At 38.8% G+C, this 25838-nt stretch overlaps 1 protein-coding gene across 1 annotated transcript in view; it reads right to left on the reverse strand.

The window, feature by feature from the left end:
* Nucleotides 1-1543: 1543 nt before the first annotated feature.
* TIGAR (TP53 induced glycolysis regulatory phosphatase) overlaps nucleotides 1544-25838 on the reverse strand; it is a 30597-nt gene continuing 6302 nt past the window's right edge. Inside the window, exons 2-6 of the mRNA XM_021671384.2 lie at nucleotides 23612-23649; nucleotides 17975-18096; nucleotides 10375-10452; nucleotides 8868-8978; nucleotides 1544-7988 (exon numbers count right to left, since the gene is read on the reverse strand). Coding sequence (XP_021527059.1) covers nucleotides 7557-7988; nucleotides 8868-8978; nucleotides 10375-10452; nucleotides 17975-18096; nucleotides 23612-23649 — 781 coding nt within the window. The 3' untranslated portion in view covers nucleotides 1544-7556. The remainder of the gene's footprint in view (nucleotides 7989-8867; nucleotides 8979-10374; nucleotides 10453-17974; nucleotides 18097-23611; nucleotides 23650-25838) is intronic.

Consider the following 25838-nt stretch of genomic DNA (forward strand, 5'->3'; position numbering starts at 1 on the left):
CTACAATACAACAGTCAGAATGGCTAAAATTTAAAAAACTGATAATATCAAATGTTGACAAGGATGTGAAGCACCTAGAACTCATTATTGATAAGCATGAAATGGTATAATCACCATGGAAAAACATCTGGAAAGTTTCTTATAAAACTAAATAGACACTGACACATACCCTATAACTTAGCAATTCCACTGCTAGATTATTTACCCCAGTGAAATGAAAACATGTCCACAAAAAGACTTGTAAAAATATTTATAGCAGCTTTATTCATAATAGCCCCAAACTAGAAATGGTCCTTGTATTCATCAATAGAAGAATAAGCAAACTGTAATATATTTATACATTGCAATTCAATGCAGTAATGTTTTAAAAAGGCACAATTAGCAATGAGCACCCCAGCACCCAGATCTTGGTTTCTAAATACCACGTATACCAGGGGTCTTTCATTTCCAAATAACCAGGGCTCTTTGGGAAAAAGCCAACTGGGGCTAGGGTTGGGAAGGAGTAAGTCTGGAGCATATTGTTAATACCAGAAAGAAAGTACTACTTAAAGAATGATGAGATTGTGTCAACAGAACATAAGAGCCAGCCTGAAAGGGTTCCCACAGGACAAATTTGGGACTGTGTAAGCATAAAATAATAAGAGTACTGTATTATAAACCCCTGAATAAGAATTTCTGAGTTCATACTGACATAAATAAGTAGGGAGGAAGGGAGAGCTCTCTTAGTACAGAATGACAACTAATCAATATAGAAGCAAAAGTAGAGTCATGGTGTGAGTTGGTTAAAAAAAAAGGAGTCAGAAAATAAACAATGAGGGCTAAAAGAGTAGTTGCAAGTTGAATGAGGAATCAGACATACAGTAACTTTACAGTGAACAGCTTGGTGATACAGCATCCAGTGCCTCCTGACATGGTCCAAGGACACATCCTTTCTGGGGTGCTTCTGACAAAAGTATACAATTCAAATCTAATAATGACAATATGTCAGGAAAAAATACAAGAACTCATCTATTTTTTAAAAAGTAACAAGATCAAGAAAGACAAAGTTCATCTGGTTACATACGGTGGGAGAAAAAAGAAAGGCAAAGGAAGGTGAAGGATTATATGGAAGGACATGAAGAAACATGGCAACTAAATGCAACACACAGTCCTGGATTGATTGGATTCTTGACTTAGGAAAAAAAAAAGCCACAGGTATATCAACAAAATAATTGACAGAATTTAAATATGGTCTACGGATTAGCTAATAGGTGATATCAATGTCAAATTTCCTGACTCTGATATTTAGTTTGGGTTATATATAAGAACATCCTTGATCTTAGGAAACACACATTGAAATTTTGTAGGGGAAGAGTAGGAGGACTCAAAGTTACTCTCCAATGTTTCAGGAGAAAGCAGAGGGAGAGAAAAAAATGGCAAAGCGGGACAACATGTAAGCAAGTGGTGAATGAGTGTGAAGAGTACACAGCCGTTCCTTCTACTATTCTTGCAATTTTTCTGTAGGTTTGATAAATCCAAAATAAATTACCAAAACACATGCACATGCACATTACTGTAATTTATTCTCTAATATGAGGATACAGTAGCTCAGTGATTTTAAGACACTTGCTTAGCCACAAAATTACTAAGAACCAAGCCTTGAACTTGAATCTAGACCTTCTGACTATAGATCTTTCCAGTGTCCCTGCCCTGCCATTAATCAATAAACAAATCACCCCCTTAAGTCATATTGCTGAACGATGAACCAGGTGATTGAGAACTGGGTGAGGGTGGGAGGGGAGAATCCTAAGTTTTTAAAGCACTGGTAGTTACCTGTCATGATGACCTACTTGGCCATCTTGCTTGGAGACAAAAGAACTGACATATACTTCAATCTGAAAGTTGTAATTCCAAATTGATGGGGCCCAAAGAAAGAGGAGTAAAAGGCAGCATTTCCGTAAAACAAGGAAGTGTTCTAGGAGCCCTATTCAATTTCCAGTCTGGTGTGTGCTGCGTCTGATAGCAGGTACTCAGCCCAGCACCACTGCTCTACTAAATACGTCTTCCTTTGCACCTCCTATGTCTGTGCTTAACAGCACTGATAATATGCCCAGGTGTATTCACCTAGGATGATCTATTTCAACTAAGTTGTGACTGACCTTAATATAGTGGAGACATATAATAGAACCATTTAACTTACACAAATTCAACTACTTGTAAATGTAAATAAATATACAAGTATATATAAGCATATTTACTTAAGTGATATGGCCAAATATTGCACTTCCTGCATAAGCCTAAGCCGTGGAATGAGTGTGAGATGCACTGTTCTCTCAGGATATCTTACTTTATGTGCTTCCCCTAATATGAGCATGTCTTTGCTGATGATGACATAGCATTTAGAGAAATTAGTCAGAATAATGATGCTAGCTAAAACAGGTTTTTAGTTAAAAAGCAATAAATGAGAAGCCAGGTGCAGTGGCTCACGCCTGTAATCCCAGCGCTTTGGGAGGTCGAGGCAGGTGGATCACAAGGTAAGGAGTTCAAGACCAGCCTGATCAATGTGATGCAACCCCGTCTCTACTAAAAATACAAAAAATTGGGGCCGGGCACGGTGGCTCATGCCTGTAACCCCAGCACTTTGGGAGGCCGAGGCAGGTGGATCACAATGTCAAGAGATCGAGACCATCCTCGTCAACATGGTGAAACCCCGTCTCTACTAAAAAATACAAAAATTAGCTGGGCATGGTGGTGCACACCTGTAGTCCCAGCTACTCAGAAGGCTGAGGCAGAATTGCTTGAACCAGGGAGGCAGAGGTTGCAATAAGCCAAGCTTGCATCACTGTACTCCAGCCTGGCACCTGGTGACAGAGTGAGACTTGGTCTCAAAAAAAAAAAATTAGCCGGGCATGGTGGCACACACCTGTAATCCCAGCTACTCAGGAGGCTGAGGCAGGACAATTGCTTGACCCTGGGAGACAGAGGTTGCAGTGAGCTGAGACTGTGCCACTGCATGCCAGCCTGGGCAACAGAGCTAGACTCCATCTCAAAAAACAAAACAAAAACAAAAAGCAATAAATGAGAATCCTCATCCAAAAATGGAGATGAATAGCAGGTGGGTGAGGAGTAAAGAGGATAGGAAATTAAGAGGCAGATGAATGGGAGCCATGGTTTCAACTCCGGGTGCTAGGGAGCCTAAGCAACAAGCTGTGCTTGAAGCTGTGAGCCTGCAGTGAAGCTTCCCTCTGCTAGGCCTTGGACTAAACCTAACAGAAACAGGCAAGGCAAGGAGGGAAAAGTGAGTGGGTGGAACGTAGAGGATTTTTAGGGCAGTGAAAATACTCGCATGATACTCTAATGGTAGAATACATGTCTCCAAACATTTGTCCAAACCCACAGATCATGCAATACCAAGACTAAACCCAAAAGTAAACTACAGATTTCAGGAGATGGTGATGCGTCAATGTGGGCTCATAAATGGTAACAGATGCACTAGTCTGGTGGGGGATGTTGATATTGGGAGAAGATATGCATGTGTGGGCAGGGGGATAGATGGGAAATCTCTGTACCTTCCTCTCACTTTTGCTGGGAAACTCAAGTTTCTCTTAAAAAAAAAAAAGTCTCTTAAGAAATTTGTTTGGTAAAAAAACAACAAAAACTAGGGAAAATATTACAAATAAAACTTCATCGGATAAAAGACCCAGACAAAATGAGAGATCTATGACATTCACAGATGGGAGGATGACAAATCCTAAGCTAACCTAAAAATTGAATGTCCAGGCTCTTAGCCATTGGAGGCACTCTGGCCTCATCCCTGCCAACATCCCTGGCCTTGCTTCTTCAAATGACCCAACAGCCAGGGCACCATCTTCCCTGCCTCCAGCCTTGTGCTCCTATAGCATCCCCTACAGCCTGCTGTCCACATTGCAAGCAGGGTGGTCCTACTGAAACACATCTGATCACATCACTTTGCCCAAACTGGCCTGTCCTCCCATCACTCTCCCATCCCCCTTGCTCAAAGGAGTCAAGCCTGATCCTTCCTCAGGGCCTCTGCACTCTACTCCTTCCATGCTGCTCCTCTCCTCAGAGTGGCAGATCTTACTTCCTTCAGTACTGACATCATCTAGAGTCCTCCTTGCCCATTCTGGATAAAGCAGCATTTCTCCTGCCAGCCTCCATCCCCCTTACTCTGCCTATTTTGCTCAACAGCACGGACCACAGTATGAGCCAACACAGTCTTCTCTGACAGAACAAAAGTTCTACAAGGACGAAGACTTTGTGTTTTGGTTCACTGCTATATATTCATAGCTTTATTATAGTTCTAATAGTTCTTAAAATAGCCTGGCATGTGTGTGCCACGCTCAAAAAATACGTATTGAATAACTGCATAAATGATGGACTGAATGTGTATTGAATATGTATTGAACAACTAAATAAATGCATGTGATTCCAATAAAATTTGTAAGAGAATTTTTCTGGAAATTGACCAATTGATTCCGAAATTTATATGGAAGAATAAAAGTGTACAATAGTTAAGACAACTTTAAAAATGAACAAGGCGAACTATCCACCCTTCAAGATACTCAGCTGCAAAGCCACAGTAACTAAGTATGACACTGATATGGAAATACATAGATAAATCAGAACAGAGTCCACAGACTCCAGTAAATGAGGGTGTGTGAGGCCTGAGAGCACACATCACAAGCCAATTGGGAAAGAAGTCTTTATCATGCTGTTGGGATAACTGTTTCAACCACGTGAAAAAAAAAAAAAAAGAAAAAAAAACCATAAAATTAAATTCTTACCTTATACTATAAAAAACAAATTTCAGATAATTTCAAGATTCGACATTCAGAAGTTCTCAAAAACTATAAAGAGAGATTGCTGTATGACCTCACGGTAGAGAAGTCTTCTTAAAGATACACACCAAAAAAAATCCATGAAGGATAAGGTATATTAGTTCATCTTAAAAATTAAGAACACATTAAATAATGCATCGTAGGCCAGGCAAAGTGGCTCATGCCCACAGTCCCATCACTTTGGAAGGTCGAGGCAGGTGGATTACCTGAGGTCAGGAGTTCAAGACCAGCCTGGCTAACATGGAGAAACCCCGTCTCTACTAAAACTACAAAAAAAAAAAAAAAAAAAAAAAGCCAGGCGTAATGGCGCATGCCTGTAGTCCCAGCTACTCAGGAGGCTGAGGCACAAGAATTGCTTGAACCCGGGAGGCAGAGGATGCAGTAAGCCAAGATCATGCCATTGCACTCCAGCCTGGGAAGCAGAGAGAGACTCTGTCTCAAAAAAAGAAGAAAAGAAAAGAAAAAAACTGAATATACCTAAATGCCCACTAATAGAATAAACAAAAATGTGCTATATTTAATAGAATACAGAGGTTATAATTAACTAGATCTATATATATCAACATAGAGAGTGCTTCCAAGACATAAGTAAAAATAAAGAACACAGATGGCTGGATATTTATTTTTAAAGCACCAAAACAATACCATCTCCTTCCAGACACTAGGTGAAAATGTAAGGAACAGATGAACATGTACACAGACTCACTGCAGTGGCTGCCTCTGGAGGGAACAAGACTGTGACAACTGGTTAAAGGGAACTCTACTTACATCTTTATGTTTTGTTTCTTTAAAAAAAAAAAATGGGGCCCGGTGTGGTGGTTCACGCCTATAATCCCAGCACTTTGGGAGGCTGAGGCGGGTGGATCACCTGAGGTTGGGAGTTTGAGACCAGCCTGACCAACATGGAGAAACCCCATCTCTACTAAAAATACAAAAAAATAGCCAGGCGTGGTGGTACATGCCTATAATCCCAGTGACCCGGGAGCTGAGGCAGGACAATCGCTTGAACCTAGGAGGCAGAGGTTGTGGTAAGCCGAGGTCGTGCCATTACACTCCAACCTGGGCAACAAGAGCAAAAACTCGAGTCTCAAAAAAAAAAAAGAAAGAAAGAAAGAAAGATTACTTCAGTATGGTGGAAATGGAGACAGTTATTGTCTGTCCTTTTTGCTTATTTTTCAAATTTTTGTGTATACTTCCTCTGATGCTCAAATACGTGCCCTGTTTCAATACTAGTAGAAAACCAGTAGTGCGACACACACTGAGAACAGTATATTACTAAATTTTACATACGATGTAAATGTCAAAGTAAATTTTGACTATTTGTGATTATAGCCTTAACTGACAACTTTAGTATTAATCCTCTTTAAAGTTGAGACTCACAGCATTTAGCAACATGGTGACTTAAAAGCGAACTACATGTAAAACAGTTTCTTCATTTAGATAAAGATTTCTGAAAGACCAATCTTATGTATAAAGTTAAGTTAATCAAAATCCCTTTTCTCCAGTGCCATCTGGTGGAAAGAAGACGCAACCTCACCTGTACCTTCTGAGCACCATTCTATTTTTTTTTTTTCCTCCCCGAGATTCGGTCTTGCTCTGTCACCCAGGTTGGAGTGCAATGGCTCCATCTCAGCTTACTGCAACCTCCATCTCCAGGCCTCAAGTGATTCTCCTGCCTCAGCCTCCAGAGTAATTGGGATTGCAGGCCCCCACCACCACGCACAGCTAATTTTTCTATTTTTAGTAGAGACAAGGTTTCACTATGTTGGCCAGGCTGGTCTTGAACTGCCGACTTTGTGATCTGCCTGCAAGTGCTGGGATTACAGGCATGAGTCACTGCGCCTGGCCCAGAGTACCATTCTTTACAAAAAATCTCCCTTTTATTCTGAGATTGCTGTGTAGTGTACTGTTAACTGTTTACTTTCTTTAGAGCCTTCCTCAAACTGGAAATTCTTCAGCCTACAGGTTAGATAAGAAGCAAGTGGATATTCTTTATTTTTTGGCTTTCCTGGTTTCCACTGACTTGACTTTTGCAAGGTATTGTTTAGAAAAGGCTGTTCTTTTACCTTCTGCTCCAAGATTCCTTCTTTACTGTATTTAAATCAAATGATGGTTTTTAACTTCTTCCCCCAGACCATTCTGCAATCATAATCTGCATTCATCTACATTTCAAGCCCTCTAGAATAAAAAATTCCAATAGTTGATTTACATGTAAAACATGTTAGTGTTATTTTGCTTTACATAAACCTACGATAAGGAATTTTTATTTAAAGGATTTTAAAAATATAGTAATCAATATAAATATGTATTGGGAATTATAAACAGTCCTTTCTTCCAAGCACTAGATGAGATACTAAAAAACATATAGTATCTTACTCGTAGCCATTAAAATAGGCTAAAATAAAAAGGAACCGTTGTAACAAGGTTACTAATCCCCTAACTTTTAATACTGAGTTCCTTCATCATCCATGTGCAATCCAGAGTTGACACTTAGCAGGGTGGTAAAATTACTTTGGAAAATGCCAACTGTACTTAAACAAGATAAGTTAATTCTATCTGGTTGTCCATTAAAGTTTTATGTGGCTATGATTCCACTTGAGCTTTATAATTTGCTTTTAACTGTTTCCAAATCAGCACTAGCAGAGGAGAGAAGTAAATAAAGCCAATGGCACTCCCTTCAGAGGCTCAAAATGGTTAGATTTTGATGCAGATTTAATCTTAGCGAGTTTCCGTCAGTCCATTTAGATGATCCTGTAGGTTCACACAAATACACTGAACCGTTGGTTTAACTTCTCTTCCTTCCTCAAAGTTTATGATAAAAACACTCATCCCTGTATTGGGACTGACTGTCACAAGTTCGGATCTGCTCAGAATGGCTGGTAAGAAACATTTAAGGTGAGTCAGAAAATAATCAAACAGGCTTTTCATGAAACCACCGTGACTCACAACTAAGACACTGGCTGCTAATCCTGGAACACCACTGTCTGAATTAACTTCAGAGCTGCGATTTTTTCCTAAAGGAAATATCTCTGCCAAAGACGTTTCCAGACAGTTGCTTGGAGATCCTTGGGAAAACCGTTCTTTTTCATCTGCTTCTTTCAGGATTAGTTGACAAAGAAATTCAAAAAAATCTTTTCCACGCATTTTCACCTACAAGAAAAGAAATAAAAGGTAAAATAAAGTGACATAATAACTTCCTTAAAACGTTAACATAGAACATAACTGACTGGATTTTTTTCTAATACTGAACGCCAAGTACTACACAAGCAGAAGAATCTCAGTCTACATTTCTATTCATTCAATCAGTAGTTTCACTGACAAATGTAAGTATCTACCACATTTCTGGAAATATGAAAGCACGATGGAGACCAAGATGAAGAAGATACAATTCCCAATTCTTGAGTTCAAAGCACTCGCGGTCTAGTTAGGGAAATCTACACGTCAACAAAACTCATAAAATAGTGCTAACCAGGAAACTGTCTCTGGCATTTCAGTGCCATTGGAGCCAACAGCAGCAACAAATCCTTCCCTTACTAAAGTAATGTCAAGTATTTTCAAGAAAATTAGAAAGATAAAGATTAAGGAGGTGGGGATGGGTTAGGGGAAATCACCAAATTCGAAGCAGAACACTCCAAAGAAATGCAAGCACAGGGATGCCATCATGAACAGAGCTGAGGAGGCAGCAGAGGCTTGAAGACTTCGTGTTTTGAATTATTTCACCTCAAGTAACTTGCCAATCACCCTCTTTGAATTCCACTCCCACCACTAAGCTACCGCTTCACAGTCAAAGGTCTTTTTTAGAAGTACCATCTAATAACACCTTTCCCTAAATCCATTATCAGTCCGTAATGACAAAGGTAGCTGAACAGTAAATAAGATTTTAAATAGAATAGAATAATTTACTAAGTAAATAATGTAACATGAAAAAGAGAATGAACCAAGCGACTTTCAAACTGCTTAGCTAAAATTCCAAAACACCTAATTTATGAGTCCGATTTCAACCATTCTGACATGGGCAGTGCCTCATACCTGGTCCAGTGTCTCTCCTCCGGGCGGTGTAAAAACAGGGCACTCTTCCCCGGCTGCTTTGGCCATGGCCCTCAGCTCACTCAGGGCTTTGCCTTCTGCAACCCCATATTTCTGAAATAGTCCAATAGACAACAGTTTCTCAAATGAAATTACAATGTAACAATTAAGCTTACCTTTATGGCAAATTTAGAACATTCATCCCAGGAATAAGCAAATCTCCTCCACTTCATTTATTCTATCTCTGAACTAATAAAAAGAATGTACTCAGTAGAGGGCCATGAACCTTAGAAAATATAACTGAAATCTTGAGTTGTACACCATGTCCAAGTGGGTTATTTTAGAATAACTTGCTAAGCTATCTGAGGTAGATGGTGGGGATTTACTGAACAAATAAATACAGAGAATTGCACAGATTGTAGGACTAGAGATTAACATATGCAAGGCACCAACTCAGCCACCTCCCATCCACACATTTGATCCCAATGACAGCACTATGAAATAGGTAAATAAATATATTTCCATAGTTATAAGGAAGTTTCAGAGACATGAGAGATCTATTTCATTAGGAATCAGTAATGTGAGAATTAACATGGCACCATTATTTATTTTTTTTTTATTTATTTCGAGATGGAGTCTCTGGCTCTGTCACCCAGGCTGGAGTGCAGGTGTGTGATCTCGTTTCACTGCAACCTCCGTCTCTCAGGTTCAAGTGATTCTCCTGCCTCAGCTTCCCGAGTAGCTGGGACTACACGGCATGAGCCACTACGCCCAGCACATTTTTGTATTTGTAGTAGAGACGGGTTTCACCAGGTTGGCCAGGCTGGTCTCAAACTCCTGATCTCAAGTGATCTGCCCACCTTGGCCTCCCAAAGTGCTGGGATTACAAGTGTGAGCCACCATGCCCAGCCACATGGCACCATTCTTAAGCTATGAAGTTGGAAAATCACAGAGACTAATAATACCAATTGTTGATGTGAAAAAACAAAACTTTCTCCTAGGTCATTCGAGGGACTATAAATTGGCACAGGTTTTCTGGAAGTCAACTTAGCAATATGTATATAAAAGCCTTAAAAAAAAGTACACACTCACCAATGTCCATTTCTAGAAATATGTAGGTCTGCAATGAATTAACTACAAGGATGTTTGTTTTAACATTATTGACACCAGTGGGAATCTAGTGAAAACCTAGCTGTCCATCAGCAGTAGCTAGGTTACATAAATTATGCAATATCCATATTTTTCACCTTTACTTTAAACTCTTCTATACTGTGTTAAGTTCTTATGAGCATACCTTCTTTCATACCTTAAGATGCTTATCTCATTTGATTTTAATAATAAGATGCTATATATCAGGCTATGTAACAGTGACTGTCATATGGCAGATTCTTAACATGTTCGCTGACTCAAAATCCCTAGCAGAAATGCATTTAATTTTTAGCCAAGTGACAAACTGAGGTGGCTTACTGATAATTTACAGTGAAGAACAGTATGTAAATAAGTAACTTACCCTTTCCCGAAGTCTTGAATCATACTTTACTGTCATATCTTTGCAAAATTTGCTTTTCTCCAAAATTCCATGCATAGTCTGAAAATCGAGACAATTGTTTCGATTAAAAACAATATAATTGTTTATAATTATAATTTAATAATTTAATTTAATAATTTCAATAATTTAATAATTGTTTATTAAAAAATAAAAATAATCACCATTCTGGCAGAAACACTGAAATAATCTATGTAATCTTACCGAATAAAAAAGAACTAGAAACAATTTTCCTTTGCAAAAGTTGCCTCCCTCCAGACTGCACATCCATGTCTCTTCATTCCTGATTTCGATATTCTCTTCTAACCTATCTTCTAGTTCAGAAGTCAGCACAATCCAGACCATCATCTGCTTTTGTAAATAAAGTGTTTTACTGGAACACGGCCACAGCATTCATTTATGCACGGTCGATGGCTCCTTTCTTGCTGTAACAGCAGACTTGACCAGGTGTAGTACCAGAGACCAGAGATTGTACAGCCTATAAACCCTAAAAAAATTACGATCTGGCCCTTTGCAGAAAAGGTTTACTAATCCCTCTTCTAGTTCCTTAATTCTCTATTCAAATGTGTCTAAACTGTTGTTAAACCCATCCATTGAGCCTTAATTCCAACTGTATTTTCAGTTGTAGAATTTGCACTTGGCTCTTTTTTACAGTTTATTTTTTATAGTTCTCTGCTGAAATTCTACGTTTTTTACCTGTACAAAACTATAGCTATTTTAAAGCTCATGTCTGATAACTCCCATCAGGTAACTCACGTGGCTGTTTCTGTTGTCTTTAGCTCATTTTTATTCACATTTCCTTCTCTCATTGCATGTCTAGCGATTTTTGATTGACAAGTGACCCTGTATTTGCAAAACTGTAGAAATAATTTAGGTCTATGATCTGCCTTTTTAAAAAATACATTTCCTAGTCGGGTGAGGTGGCTCACGCCTGTAATCCCAGCACTTTGGGAGGCTGAGGCAGGTGGATCACGAGGTCAGGAGTTCAAGACCAGTCCGGCCAACATAGTGAAACCCTGTCTCTACAAAATAAATAAATAAATAAATAATAAAATTTAATTAAAAAAATACCTTTCCTGACAAATTAGACATCGTCATATTGTTTTATATGTATTGTCAATATCTCCTTTACCAATTTCTTTGTTCACCATTCTTTTCTGAAACTTAGATCTCCCTTCTGGAATTACTTTCCTTCTTTTTCATTTTTCCTTTGAAAGTTACTTCAGAGCTGCTTTGTCTGAAATGTCATTTCACCTACACAGCAGAAAAAGTCTTGCTGGGTATAAAACTCTAGGTTAATCCTTATTATTTCTCAGCACAATAAAGAAATCATCAATATGAACAAACTTGCTGAAAGCCTAACTAATGGTCTTTAGTGGATGGTTTTTTTCCTCCTTATTCTGTGACATCTTGCAATTTTGCTATAATGAATGTAGATATGGGTTTCATTTTTATTTATCCTGGCTGGGATTTGCTACACTTCTTGGATCTTTCTTTATTTTTACCCCCCTGCCCCTCCCCGTATCTGTCTTTCAACAATTCTGTAAAATTGTCAATATTCCGTAACCTCTGAATATCGCCTCTTCCTCCCCATTCCCCATTCTCTCTGTCATCTCCTTCTGAAAGCTGTTAGAACTTCCTCATCATGCTCTTCATGTCTTTTAAACTCTCATATTTTATTTATTTTTTAAACGGACTTTTTTTTTTTTTTTTTGGAGACAGGCTCTCACTCTGTCACCCAGGCTGGAGTGAAGTGACACAATCACGATTCACTACAGCCTCAACTCCCTAAGCTCAAGGATCCTCCCACCCCAGTCTCCCAGGTAGCTGGGACTATAGGCAAGTGCTACCACACTCAGCTAATTTTTTTATTTTTTGTAAGAGACAAGGTCTCCCTATGTTGCCCAGGCTGGTCTCAAACTCCTGAGCTCAAGTGATCTTCCCGCTTCGGCCTCCCAACATGCTGGGATTTCAGGCATCAGCCACTGTGCCCAGCTAAACTCTCATATTTTAAATCCATCATGCCATGCTACATTTAGGTTATTATCATATATTTATCTATAAGTTAATGATCACTTCAGCTGTGTGTGATCTATAATTTAGCACATTCACTGAGGTTTTCATTTTTTGGCTTTTTTCTGTATTTTTTAAGTTTTTGTGGGTGCAGTATTTACGGAGCACATGAGATACTATGAAATAGGCATGCAATGAATGACAATCACATCCTGGTAAGCAGGGTATCCATCCCCATAAGCATGTATCCTTTTTGTTATAAACAATCCAATTATATTCTTTTAGTTATTTTCAAATGTACTATTAAGTTATTATTGACTCTAGTCGCCCTATTGTGCTATTAAATACTAGGTCTTACTCATTCTTGCTTTTTATATCCGTTAACCATTCCCGCTTCCTTAACACCTCCCCCTTCTACCCTTCCCAGACTCTGGTAACCATCCTTCTACTCTCTATCTACATGAGTTCAATTGCTTTAATTTTTTGCTCCAACAAATAAGTGAGAACATGGTAAGTTTGTCTTTCTGTGCCTGGCTTACTTCACTTAACATAATGACCTCCGGTTCCATCCATGTTGTTGCAAATGACAGGATCTCATTCTTTTCTGTGGTTGAAAAGCACTTCATTGTGTGTATGTACATTTCCTTTAATCATTCACCTGCTGATGGACATTTGGGTTATTTCCAAATTTGGCTATTGTAAAAAGTGCGGCAATAAACATGGGAGTGCAGATATCTCTTCAATATCCTGAATTCCTTTCTTTGGGAACATAACTAGCAGTGGGACTTCTGGATCATATGGTAGCTCTATTTTTGGTTTTTTGAGGAACCTCCCTCCAAACAGTTGTTCAGAGTGGTTATACTAATTTACATTCCCACCAACAGTGTACAAGGGTTCCCTTTTCTCCACAGCCTTGCCTGCATGTTATTGCCTGTGTTTTGGATAAAAGCCATTTTAACTGGCGTAAAACGGTATCTCATTGTAGTTTGGATATGCATTTCTCTGATTGCCAATGTTGAGCACCTTTCCATATGCCTCTCTGTCATGTGTATGTCTTCTTTTGAGAAACAACTATTCAGACATTTTGTCCATTTTAAATTGGATTATTAGATTTTTTTTCCTATAGAGTTATTTGAGCTCCGTATCTATTCTGATTATTAATCCCTTCTCAGACGGGTAGTTTACAAATCTCTTCTCCCATTCTGTGGGTTGTCTCTTCACTTTGTTGATTGTTTCCTTTGCTGCACCAGTGCTTTTAAACTTGATGTGATCCCATTTGTCCATTTTTGGTTTGGTTGCCTGTTCTTGGCTCAAGAAATCTCTGGCCAGAACAATGTTCTAGAAGAGCTTCCCCAATGTTTTCTTGTAGTAGTTTCATAGCTTAAGGTCTTAGATTTAAGTCTTCAATCCATTTTTATTTGATATTTGTGTATGGAGAAAGACAGGGGTCTAGTTTCATTCTTCTGTGTATGGATATCCAGTTTTCCAAGCACTATTTATGGAAGAGACTCTCCCAATGTATCTTCTTGTCATCTTTGTCAAAAATGAATTTGCTGCAGATGTATGGATTTGTTTCTAGGTTCTCTATTCTGGTCCATTGGTCTATGTGTCTGTTTTTATGTCAGTACCATGCTGTTTTGGTTCCTATAGCTCTGTAGTATAATTTGAAGTCAGGTATAATTTCTAGTTTTGTTGTTTTTGCTAAGGATGGCTTTGGCTATTCTGGGTCTTTTGTAGTTCCACAAAAATTTCAGGATGCTTCCTACTGTAATTCTTGAAAAAAAAAAAAAAATTAGGATGATTTTTTCTACTTCTGTGAAGAATGTCATTGGTATTTCAATATAAATTGTATTGAATCTGTAGATTGCTTTGGGTAGTATGGACATCTTAACAATGTTGACTCTTCTAATCCATGAACATAGAATATCTCTCTAGTCTTTTGTTGTTTTATGTCACTACCATACTGTTTTGGTTCCTATAGATCTGTAGTATAATTTGAAGTTAGATATAATTTCCAGTTTTGTTGTTTTTGCTAAGGATGGCTTTGGCTATTCTGGGTCTTTTGTACTTCCACAAAAATGTTAGGATGCTTTTTTCTACCTCTGTGAAGAACGTCACTGGTATTTTGATAGAAACTGTATTGACTCTGTAGATTGCTTTGGGTAGTATGGACATTTTAACAATACTGACTCTTCTAATCCATGAACAGACTATCTTTCCATTTTTTTGTTGTCCTCTTCAACTTCTTTCATCAGTTTCTTATAGTTTTCCTTGTGGAGCTTTTTCACTTCTTTGGTTAATTCTTATTTAATTTTATTTGTGGCTATTGTAAATGAGATTACTTCTTAATTTCTTTTTCAGATTATTCAGTGTTGACATAGTCAAATGCTACTGATTTTTGTACACTGATTTATCCTGGAACTTTATCGAATATATCAGTTCTAATTGTTTTTTGGTAGAATCTTCACGTTTTTCCAAATCTAAGACCATATCATCTGCAAACAAGGATAATTTGATTTCTTGCTTTCCAATTTAAATGCTGTTTCTTTCTTTCTCATGTCTGATTGCTATAGCTAAGACTTCCAGTACTATGTTGAGTAACAGTGGTGAAAATGGGCATCCTTGTCTTGTTCTAGATCTTAGAGAAAAGGCTTTCAGTTCTTCCTCACTCAGTATGTTACAGGCTAGGGGTCTATTGCATATGGCTTTTACTGTGTTGAGACTTTTATTGTATTGGCCTTTATTGTATTGTTTTATATTGTTCCATCTATACCTACATTGTTTTTGGGTTTTCATCATCAAGGGACGTTAAATTTTATCAAATGCTTTTTCAGTCTCAATTGAAATGATCCTATGGTTTCTGTCCTTTATTCTGTTGATACAATGTATCACATTGATTTATTTGTTTATGTTGAACCATCCTTGCATCCCTGGGATAAATACCAGTTGGTCATGAAGAATGATCTTTTTAATGTGATTACTGAATTTGGTTTGCTAGTATTTTGTTAAGGATTTTCACATCAATCTTTGTTAGGAATAATGGCCTGTAGTTTTCTTCTTTTGATGTGTCTTTGTCTAATTTTGGTATCAGGACAATACTGGCCTCATAGAATAAGTTTAGAGGTGGTTCCCTCCTTCTCTGTTTTTTGGAATAGTTTGAGTAGGATTGGCATTAGTACTTTAGATGTTTGGTAGAATTCAGCAGGTCCCAGGTCATCAGGTCCAGACTCTTCTTTACTGGGAGACTTTTATAATGGCTTTGATCTTGTTACTTGTTATTATTCTGTTTAGGCTTTGGATTTCTTCCTGGTTCAATCTTGGTAGGTTGCATGTGTCTAGGAATTTGTCCTTTTCCTCTAGATTTTCCAATTTGTTGGCATATAATTGCTGATAGTAGCCCTTAATCATCCTTTGAATTTCTGAGATACTGGTTGTAGTATCTCCTTTTTCATCTGATTTTATCTATTTGGATCTTTATTTTCTTAGTTAAGTCTCCCTAAAGGTCTGTCAATTTTGCTTATCTTTTCAAAATACCAATTCCATCATTTCACTGATATTTTGAATTCTTCATTTCAATTTCAATTATTTGTGCTCTAGTCTTTACTATTTTTCATCTAATAATTTTGGGTTTGGTTTGCTCTTGCTTTTCTAGTTCATTCGTTGGTTCTTTCTTTTGCTCTTGCTTTTCTAGTTCCTTCCTTCCTTCCTTCCATCCCTCCCTCCCTTCTCTCTCTCTCTCTCTTTCTTTCTTTCTGACAGACTTTTGCTTTGCTGCCCATTACCTTGGTTCACTGCAAGCTCTGCCTCCCAGGTTCAAGCACTTCTCGTGCATCAGCCTCCTGAGTCACTGGGATTACAGGCACCCGCCAGCACACCCAGCTGATTTTTTTTATTTCAGTAGAGATGGGGTTTCACCATGTTGCCTGGGCTGGTCTTGAACTCCTGAGCTCAGGCAATCCTCTTATCTCGGCCTCCCAAAGTGGCTTTTCTAGTTCTTTAAGATACATTGTTAGATGTTTATTTGGAGTTTTTCTTCTTTTTTGATGTAGACACTTACAGCTATAAACTTCCCTAATGCTTTTGCTGTATCCCACAGGTTTTGGTATACCGTGTTTCCATTCTCACTTGTTTCAAGAAATGTTTCAATTTAAGGAGATTCGTGTACATATTTCTAGAGTTCTTTCTCTATCCACCTCTTTCTTCCAGTACTCTGCCCCACAAATTTTAGTAATGTAAAAATTAACCTTCCCAAATTCCAAGTTTTGTCTCCTCAACTCACTGAGACCACTAAGCTCTACTTGGCTTCCCCTACCAGAGTCTGGAAATTGCTTCAGCCAGAAAACCAGGACAATCCTAGTGCTCACCTTCTTTGTTCCACTTCATTCAGGCATCATAGGCCCACAGTGCCCAAAGTCTAATGTCTGAAAACAGTGGCTTCACACATTTTGTCACATTTTCTAATTGTTTACGGGGAGATGAAATTCCAACAATAGTTCACTCACAGTTGGTCACAAAAATCTCCTTCCATGGAGGTTTTAGAAGTAGATTGGGTTCATTTAGATTTTTATGTATTTGTTTTTGAGACAGAGTCTTGCTCTGTCGCCCAGGCAGGTGTGCAATGGCATGATCTCAGCTCACTGCAACCTCCACCTCCCAGGTTCAAGTGATTCTACTGCCTCAGCCTCCCGAGTAGCTAGGATTAAGGTGCGTGCCACCACACCTGGCTAATTTTTGTATTTTTAGTAGAGACGGGGTTTGACCATGTTGGCCAGGCTGGTCTCGAACTCCTGACCTCAAGTGATCCACCCACCTCAGCCTTAAGATTATAGGCATGAGCCAATGCACCTGGCTGGTTTCTCATTTTTATAGTAATCTGTTCCCTGAAGATATTTCTAACAAGTCTTTTTATTTCTTTGCAGTGACATAGTGGTTTCTTACTCTATCTGGTAATCCTAATACCTGATATCATGGTGGGTTAATTTCTCCTGTCATTTTTCCCTGGTCTCTCTCATAATAGCTTATTTATATTCTTGTTAGACTTTTTTTTCTAAGCTACTCTAATTAAAAAATTAATTTAAAACAAGTACAAAATAAAATTAAAATAAATAAGTTCTGTTGAGGAAGGTCATGTCTGTGTGTGATTTAATTCCCTACAGACTGTGGTAGCAGATTTTTCAAGATTATACAATTGTTGGGACTTTTGGAACATCGGCCTAGGCCTTGACTCTAACCTCACCTATTGCTGGGAGCAGTGGCTCACACCTGTAACCCCAGCACTTTGGGAGTCTGAGGCAGGTGGATCACCTGAGGTTAGGAGTTCGAGACCAGCAACATGGTAAAACCCCATCTCTACTAAAAATACAAAAATTATCCAGGTGTGGTGGCACACACCTGTAATCCCAGCTATTTGGGAGGCTGAGGCACAAGAATCACTTGAACCCAGGAGATGGAGGTTGCAGTGAGCAGAGATTGCACCACTGTACTCCAGCCTGGGTGTACAGTGAGGCTCTGTCTCAAAAAAATAAATAAATAAATAAATAAATAAACTTACCTGCTTTGTCCTTATGAGATCACTGGAGAAAGCATGAGTAAACTTCACATTATTCAGAAATACACCAGCAGCGGCTGCTTGTTTAAATCCAGTTTCTGAAAGAGGTTCATCTACTCCTTGCCCTGTGATATATTAAGAAGAGGAACAATAACATTCAATACTACATATGTATAAATCACATGTAGAAAATGTAAGCTACATTTATCTACATTTTAATGAAAGATTTTGAGTACTTTTCCACCTAACTTTTCAGGAAGTTATTAGCAAGTAAAAATAAGTTGTTAAGTCTATGAAGGCTCAGGTATTCAACTGTTTTCCAAAAGAATGCTTGTCTAATGAGAATTAGGTGATGATGATAATACAAATGTCTCAGCTTTCCCTCTTTTATGTTTGCCCATCTCCTCATTAATTGGCTCTGATTTTACAGGTACTGTGTTGGGGTGGTAGGATCATCATCTAAAAGTTGTTTCCTTCTTTATTCCCATCATCCAAATGCTCAGTATTATAATGGTATTACTTTTCCTCTTTCCTTCCTCCCTCGTTTTTCTTTTTCACTTTAAAAATGCTTTGAGGTCGGGTGCGGTGGCTCACACTTGTAATCCCAGCACTTTGGGAGGCCGAGGCGGGTGGATCACAAGGTCAAGAGAGTGAAACCATCCTGGCCAACATGGTGAAACCCTGTCTCTACTAAAAATACAAAATTTAGCTGGGCATGTTGGTGTGCACCTGTAGTCCCAGCTACTCCAGAGACTGAGGCAGAAGAATCACTAGAACGCAGGAGCAGAGGTTGCAGTTAGCCAAGATCTCACCACTGCACTCCAGCCTGGCAACAGAGTAAGACTCCGTCTCAAAAAAAAATGCTTTGAAACCTCTACTTCCAGGAGAACGGTTGACTGGACACTCTGAAGGGACCTCCTACTACAAAATATCTAAATGGTGTGTGTATGAATGTGTGTGTGTGTGTGTGTGTGTGTGTGTGTGTGTGTGTGTGTGTGTGTCTTGCATTGCTAGGCCCATAGAACACATAAAAAAATCTCCAAGGGACAAAGCAAGGCAATCCCAAAGCCTGAGCTGAACTGTGAATACTGACATGAGAAAAATGAAGGTGGCGGGCTAACAGCACAAGCTGGTAGGGCTGGGGAAGGAGGCTCACTGGAGGGGACAGCAAGCAGGAGGACTGAACACAACATTCTTGGGAGCAAGGGCTTCTGTAAGGAGACTTAACACAGCCTCAGGCCTATGGTAAAATAAAATGCAAATCCTTTTCAGAGGAAATGATTCTCAAAAGAGGCTAACCGGTTTTCCACTACTTTAGAACAAATAATTGTTTAGCCAAAGATTCAACACACAAGAAAATCAAAGCCACCCATGAAGACTTCAGACACTGAAATCAGCAAATATGGACTTTAAAATAACTGAATAAAACATAAAGACAGAATCACAAAAATAAGCAATTAACAGTAACCATCAAAAATAAGTAGACAGCTTTCTAAAATAACCAAATCAGTCTTTTAATAATGAAAATAAGAACTGCTGGGGGCTGGAGGGACCCCTCAATGGATAAACAGAGATTCAATGAGAGGAGGTTTAATGAACTCAAAGACAGGGCTGAGGAGATTACCCAGTACACAGCACAGATACAAGGAGATAGAACATAGCTCAGATATATTAGAGTTCTAAAGGAAAGAATGAGAATTCCTAACAATGCATTGTCTTAGTTGCTATAACAAAGTACTACAGACCGGGTGGCTTACTAACAACAGACATTTATTTCTCACAGTTCTGAATGCTGGAAGTTTGAGATGAGGGTACCAGCATAGTTGGGTTCTGGCGAGGGCCCTCTTCCATGTTACAGACTGCTGACTTCTCCATCTATGCTCCCATGGCACAAAGAGGAAAGAGCTCTCTGAGGTCTCTTGTATAAATCCCTCGTGACCTAATTACTGCCCCAAGACCCCACTTCCTGATGTGGAGTTATGATTTCAACATGTAACTTCTGGGAAGAAAAACATTCAGTCTATAACATGCATCATCTAACTGGAACTCCAAAAGAATGGGAAAAAAAATGGCCAGGCGTGGTGTCTCATGCCTGAAATCCCAGCATTTGGGGAGGCTGAGGCAGGTGGATCACTTGAGGTCAGGAGTTCGAAACCAGCCTGGCCAACATGGCGAAACCCTGTCTCTACTAAAAATACAAAATTAGCTGGGCATGGTGGAGCATGTCTGTAATCCCAGCTACTTGGGAGGCTGAGGCAGGAGAACTGCTTGAGCCCAGGAGGCGGAGGTTGCAGTGAGCCAAGATCACGCCACAGTGAGCTGAGATAACGCCACTGCATTCCAGCCTGGGCAACAAAAAAAAAAAAAAAAAGAAAGAAAGAATAGAAAAAATGAAGGAAAGGAATATGACAAGGTAACAGCTAAGAATTTCCCAGAATAAGAAAACACACATACATCAAGCAGGATAAGCTTTTTTTAATGGAATCAAAGACTGTCGAATGCTATCTTCCAAGTGCTGAGAGAATTATCAGTTAGAAGTGTGTACTGACTGAAGTCACTGTTTACCACCAGCAGCTCTACATACACTAGAGGACTTTTCAAAGAATGTACTTCAGAAATGGTCTGAGATGAAAACAAATGAGGAGCAGAGAAACTTGCAAATATATTCCAAAATTTAAATGCCATCTAAACAAATGAAGACAATAATGTCTACCTCAAGCAATCTATAAAAGACAGGACTAAGCTACTAAAGAAGTTCTCTGTATGTTTTGGGAGAGGGGATATTGATATTATACTTATTAGGTATTGTCAGAGTGAATGTGTCCCCCCAAAATTGACATGCTGACATCCTCACCCTCAAGGTGATGATATTAGGAGGCAGGCCTTTGGGAGGTGATTAGATCCTAGGGTAGAGCCCCCATGAAGAGGATTAGTGTCCTTATAAGTGCCCTTGCTCTATCTCTCTGCCATGTGAGGAAATTAATCAAAAGACAGCAGTCTGCAAACCAAGAATCAGGTCCTCCACAGACACTGAACCTGCTGGCATTCAGATCTTGGAATTCCCAGTCTCTTGAACTGAATATTGTTCAAACCTCTGGGTCCATGATACTCTGTTACAGCAGCCCTGGCTAATATAGGTATGAGGGTATAAACTTTAAGATAACCATCAAAAGAATCGAAATGGTACCTCATTTCAAAGCTAGTGGGGAAGGTAAGAGAGTGCTGAACAGGAAAAAACCAAGCACTTAAGAAGTAAAAGCAGGGAAGATAAAAAAGAAAGACTAGAAAAAGAAAGGGGGAAAAACAACAAAGAAAAAAATAGAAACACATCAGTAACCAGAAAAATGGCAAACAGTCGCTCCTGCCAGTCAAAAGACAAATTCTAGGCCAGGTGCGGTGGCTCACGCCTGTAATCCCAACACTTTAGGAGGCCAAGATGGACAGATCACCAGAGGTCAGGAATTTGAGACCAGCCTGGCCAACATGGTAAAACCGTCTCTACTAAAAATACGAAAATTAGCCAGGTGCGGTGGCAGGCACCTGTAATCCCAGCTACTTGAGAGGCTGAGGCAGGAGAATTGCTTGAACCCAGGAGGCGGAGGTTGCAGTGAGCCGCGATAGCGCCATTGCACTCCAGTCTGGGCAGCAGGGCGAGACTCTGTCTCAAAAAAAGACAAATTCTATATATTTTTAAAAGAGCCAAAATTCAGCTACATACTATTTATGAGATAACACTTAAACACGAGTACACGAAAAGGGTGAAAGGAATGAGATGGAAAAATACATACCAGTGAAATTCCATCCCCAAAACAGCTCAAGTGGCTATATTACTATCAGAAAAGTAAGACTTTATGACAAAAGTCTAACGATTTGGGAACTACTATTAAAAAAAAAAAAAAATCAATGATCCAATTTACTAAGAAGATGCAATCATTTAAATTTGTATATGCCTAATAAAATAACCTCAATCTATATGAAAGTAGAACATATAAATCAAAAATGGATAGAATTTCAAGTATTAAAAGGCAAACTGGCCGCCACAGCAGGAAATTAAAAACACTGCACTTATAAATTGATATTTAGGACATGCAGGCAAACTAGTATATTTATAAAATTAATAAAATATGTAAGATTTGAAAAACAAAATCAAGAACGCTGATTGTTTGATATATAACTCCAGTTCCAACAATGAGGGATTATAGATTTTTCTGTAGTATACAATGGAAGAATTCTAAAAACTGACCATATTAACACATTTCAAAGAAGTGTCTCAAATAAATCATATTGTCAGAACACAAAAGTGTTTACAATGGAAATCACTCATAATAGGAATTTAAAATACTTGGTGCTGAATGCTTACCACATTACCACCTGTCAAAACTGTGGGCATGCAAACAAAAACGGTACTTAGAAATATGTAAGCCTTGAGGCCGGGCGAGGTGGGCAGATCACCTGAGGTCAGGAGTTCAAGACCAGCCTAGCCAACATGGTGAAACGCCATCTCTACCAAAAATACAAAAATTAGCCAAGCGTGGTGGCATATGCCTGTAATGCCAGCTACTCAGGAGGCTGAGGCAGAAGAATCGCTTAATCCAGGAAGTGGAGGTTGCAGGGAGCAGAGATTGCACCACTGCACTCCAGCTTGGGTGGCAGAGTGAGACCCTGTCTTGGGAAAAAAAAAAAGAAATAAATATATAAGCCTTGAATGTTTACACACAAAAAGCTGTAACTTGAAGAACTAAGCATCCAACTCACAGGATCAGGAAAAGAAGACAAAATAAACCTAAAAACAAATGTGAACACAAAAACTTTTCTTGACGTTCCGTTGTCAGTATCTTAGGAAATAAGAGAAATGAGCAATGCTAAAGACCAGGTGGTAAGAGGCTTCAATCCAAAGGATAGCCTAGTGGAGCATGCGTCCTCTGAAAACAAATTTTCCTTTAAGAATCAGACCAGTTAGTGTCCATAAAAGGGAGTCAGTCACACACAGTATGAAAATCAGTTTTTGTAAACTCCAGAAGTCCCTAACAAAAAATAAATAAAACTAAATGCTTTTATAATCACAGCACAGAAACAGCATGTCTAGCCAGTTCACCCAAGATATTCTTAAAAAGCCTGACTAGCTGGATCACAGGGCAAAAGATCTGAGTCCAAATTAACAGAAAAAGGGAGAAACAATCTCTTCAGAACGAAGTAACAACCACATGTGACGATAGTTCTTTTTTTAAATCTTTATTACTACTAAAATTAAAATAACTATCTTAGCAGAAAAAATACCATTAACACCAGTCAGTAAAACTTCATGTTTCCAAATATAAAATAATTTCAAATCCAGAACATTTATATTTTAAGACACCCAGACCCAATATAATCAGCGGACAGAGCCACTTTGAAGTTATACATAAAGAATAATTTGGAGAACTGTACTTTACACCCAGTTGAGAGATTTAGTCCTCCTGGTTACTAACTGCCCTGATCATATTTCTGTGGTGATGATGCTTTGATTCTGCAATCCCGATTCACAATGGAGTACTGCCCCCATTCTGCCCCTACCCCACCAAATCTGCTTAACTCACAAATCATATTAACACATTTTATGTGTTAATATGAGAGCTAAAATAACAATTGGATTATACCAACCTTGAATTATTTTCTCCTTGTTAAATCTTGTTTCTCCACTAAAATAGAAAGAGAAGGAGAACCTTATTAACCAAATTATGCTATTTTTGAGAGGAGGAAAAAAATCAGCAATGAAGTATAGTAATATTCATAAAGGTATCATATGAAACTTGTAACACACTTCATAATCCAACCTGTAATAACAATTTATTCTAAACTAGTATTTGCAACCATCTTCCCTAATGAAGAGCTAAGAATTTCAAACTACTCCAAACTAAAATGTATAGATCAGGAATCTATCGTAAGTGATTGCAGGTGGAAAATCCTACTAAAAAATGTAACACAAATACCATTCTAGCCAAATAATCTCGTTAAAATAAATATATTGACCAAAACTACTCTCACTGGCAGCAGGACCAAAAGTATGAGAGTCAGTCCATTCATTGATGGACTGAATAAGCAAATGAAAGAGAATCTGAATGGAATGGGAGAGAAGTGAACAAACCTTGAGAACCCCCCACCTTCTCTTAGTTCCTACTTCTTCAGCAGTTACTTTTTGTAGTCCTGAGAGCGATCTTGCAGACCAACTGCACACTGAAGTGAGGTTTGAGTATCACTCTTTTAAAAACTAAAATACCAGAGCAAATCAAAACAATCTGAAGCAACCAGAAGGGTAAAACATGAAACTTTGTCACAAAGTAACTGGAGTTACTGAGGTTGGAGGGGGAAAAAGGCAGGGAGCGCATGGGCAAGACTGGACGGCAGGATAGGTTGACAATAAATGCAATGGTCAATAAATACATGAAAAGTAGGATCAAGGAGAATTCAGTTGAAGTTTCTTTGAGCGCTGATTAAATGTTTGCTGACCCAACCTATTCACTAGAATTGCTGGGCCATAAGGTATGCAAATATCCAGCTTTATTAGTTAATGCCAAAGTGTCATAACAAGTTACACTACCCTGTAGATACCACCCTCAACAAGACTCAGTGATGTCAGGTTTCTTTAATTTGTGCCAGTCTGGTACCTGGTAACAATTCACCTCACTTGAAGCACTAGTTTACAATAATAATAATTAAAATGTCACATAGGATTGATTTACTCAGATGTAGAAAAAAAAATCTACCAGACCTAAAAGTCAGAATCACAAACTCAGGCCTTGGCCTGGAATCCTGTCCCTTGTTCACAAAAACAGCTGTGTGCCAATGTCTGCCAAGACACAGATTGCTGGATTTGGCCAATATGGATGTTCTTTAAGATCCAACCCAAGACCAGTTCTTTCAGGTAGTCTCCCTCCTTGGTACCATTCTCCATCTACCTGTTCTATTTAATTCCCACACTCTATGCTCCCATTGTCCACTGGCACTACCAACATAAGCTATCATCTCTGTGCTAATTGACTTTTTAGCTGTGTGTCTATCCTGGCTCCACTTCCTCAAAGGCACAACCAGAGACTGCATACCCTTAACACGCCCAGGGCCTGGAGAAAATCCTGGGAAGTGACGGAACTTCAGTGAATGTACTTTTGCCTATGGAGGGTCATCTGGAAATACCCATCAAAATGACAAATGTGTTTACCCTTTTATCCAATAACCCAATTACTCGGAATAACTGAATTCACTCATATTGAAACGATCATTTACAGCTGGGTGTGGTGGCTCATGCCTGTAATAACAGCACTTTGGGAAGTTGAGGTGAGCATGGATCACTTGAGGTCAGGAGTTCAAGACCAGCCTGGCCAACATGGTGAAACCCTGTCTCTACTAAAAATACAAAAATTAGCCAGGCATGGTGGCAGGCACCTGTAATCCCAGCTACTCGGGAGGCCGAGGCACGAGAATTGTTTAAACCAGGGAGGCAGAGGTTGCAGTGAGCTGTGATCATACCACTGCACTCCAGCATGGGTGACAGACCGAGACTCTGTCTCATACACAAAAAAAGATCATTAACTACAGTATTATTTCTAGTAGCAACAGATTATAAATAACCCAAATGTCCATTAACAAGGAAACTCATTTCCTTAACTATGGCCAGAACCATTATTTATATCAACAAATAAACAGTGATATATCTACCTAATAAAATCCTATGTAAATGTGTCCTTTAAAGAGAGAGATTATATGTAAAGATATAGAATGCTCACCAAGATATATGATTAAGTAGAAAAAGCAAGGTATAGAATAATATAAAAAGAAAGCTACCTTTCTAGAGAGGAGGGAAATAAACATCTGGATCTGCACAAAGAAACAA

The sequence above is a fragment of the Aotus nancymaae genome, unplaced genomic scaffold (genome assembly GCF_030222135.1).
Source record: "Aotus nancymaae isolate 86718 unplaced genomic scaffold, 86718_ANA_hifiasm-v0.15.2.pri h1tg000016l, whole genome shotgun sequence".
NCBI classification, from domain to species: Eukaryota; Metazoa; Chordata; class Mammalia; order Primates; family Aotidae; genus Aotus; species Aotus nancymaae.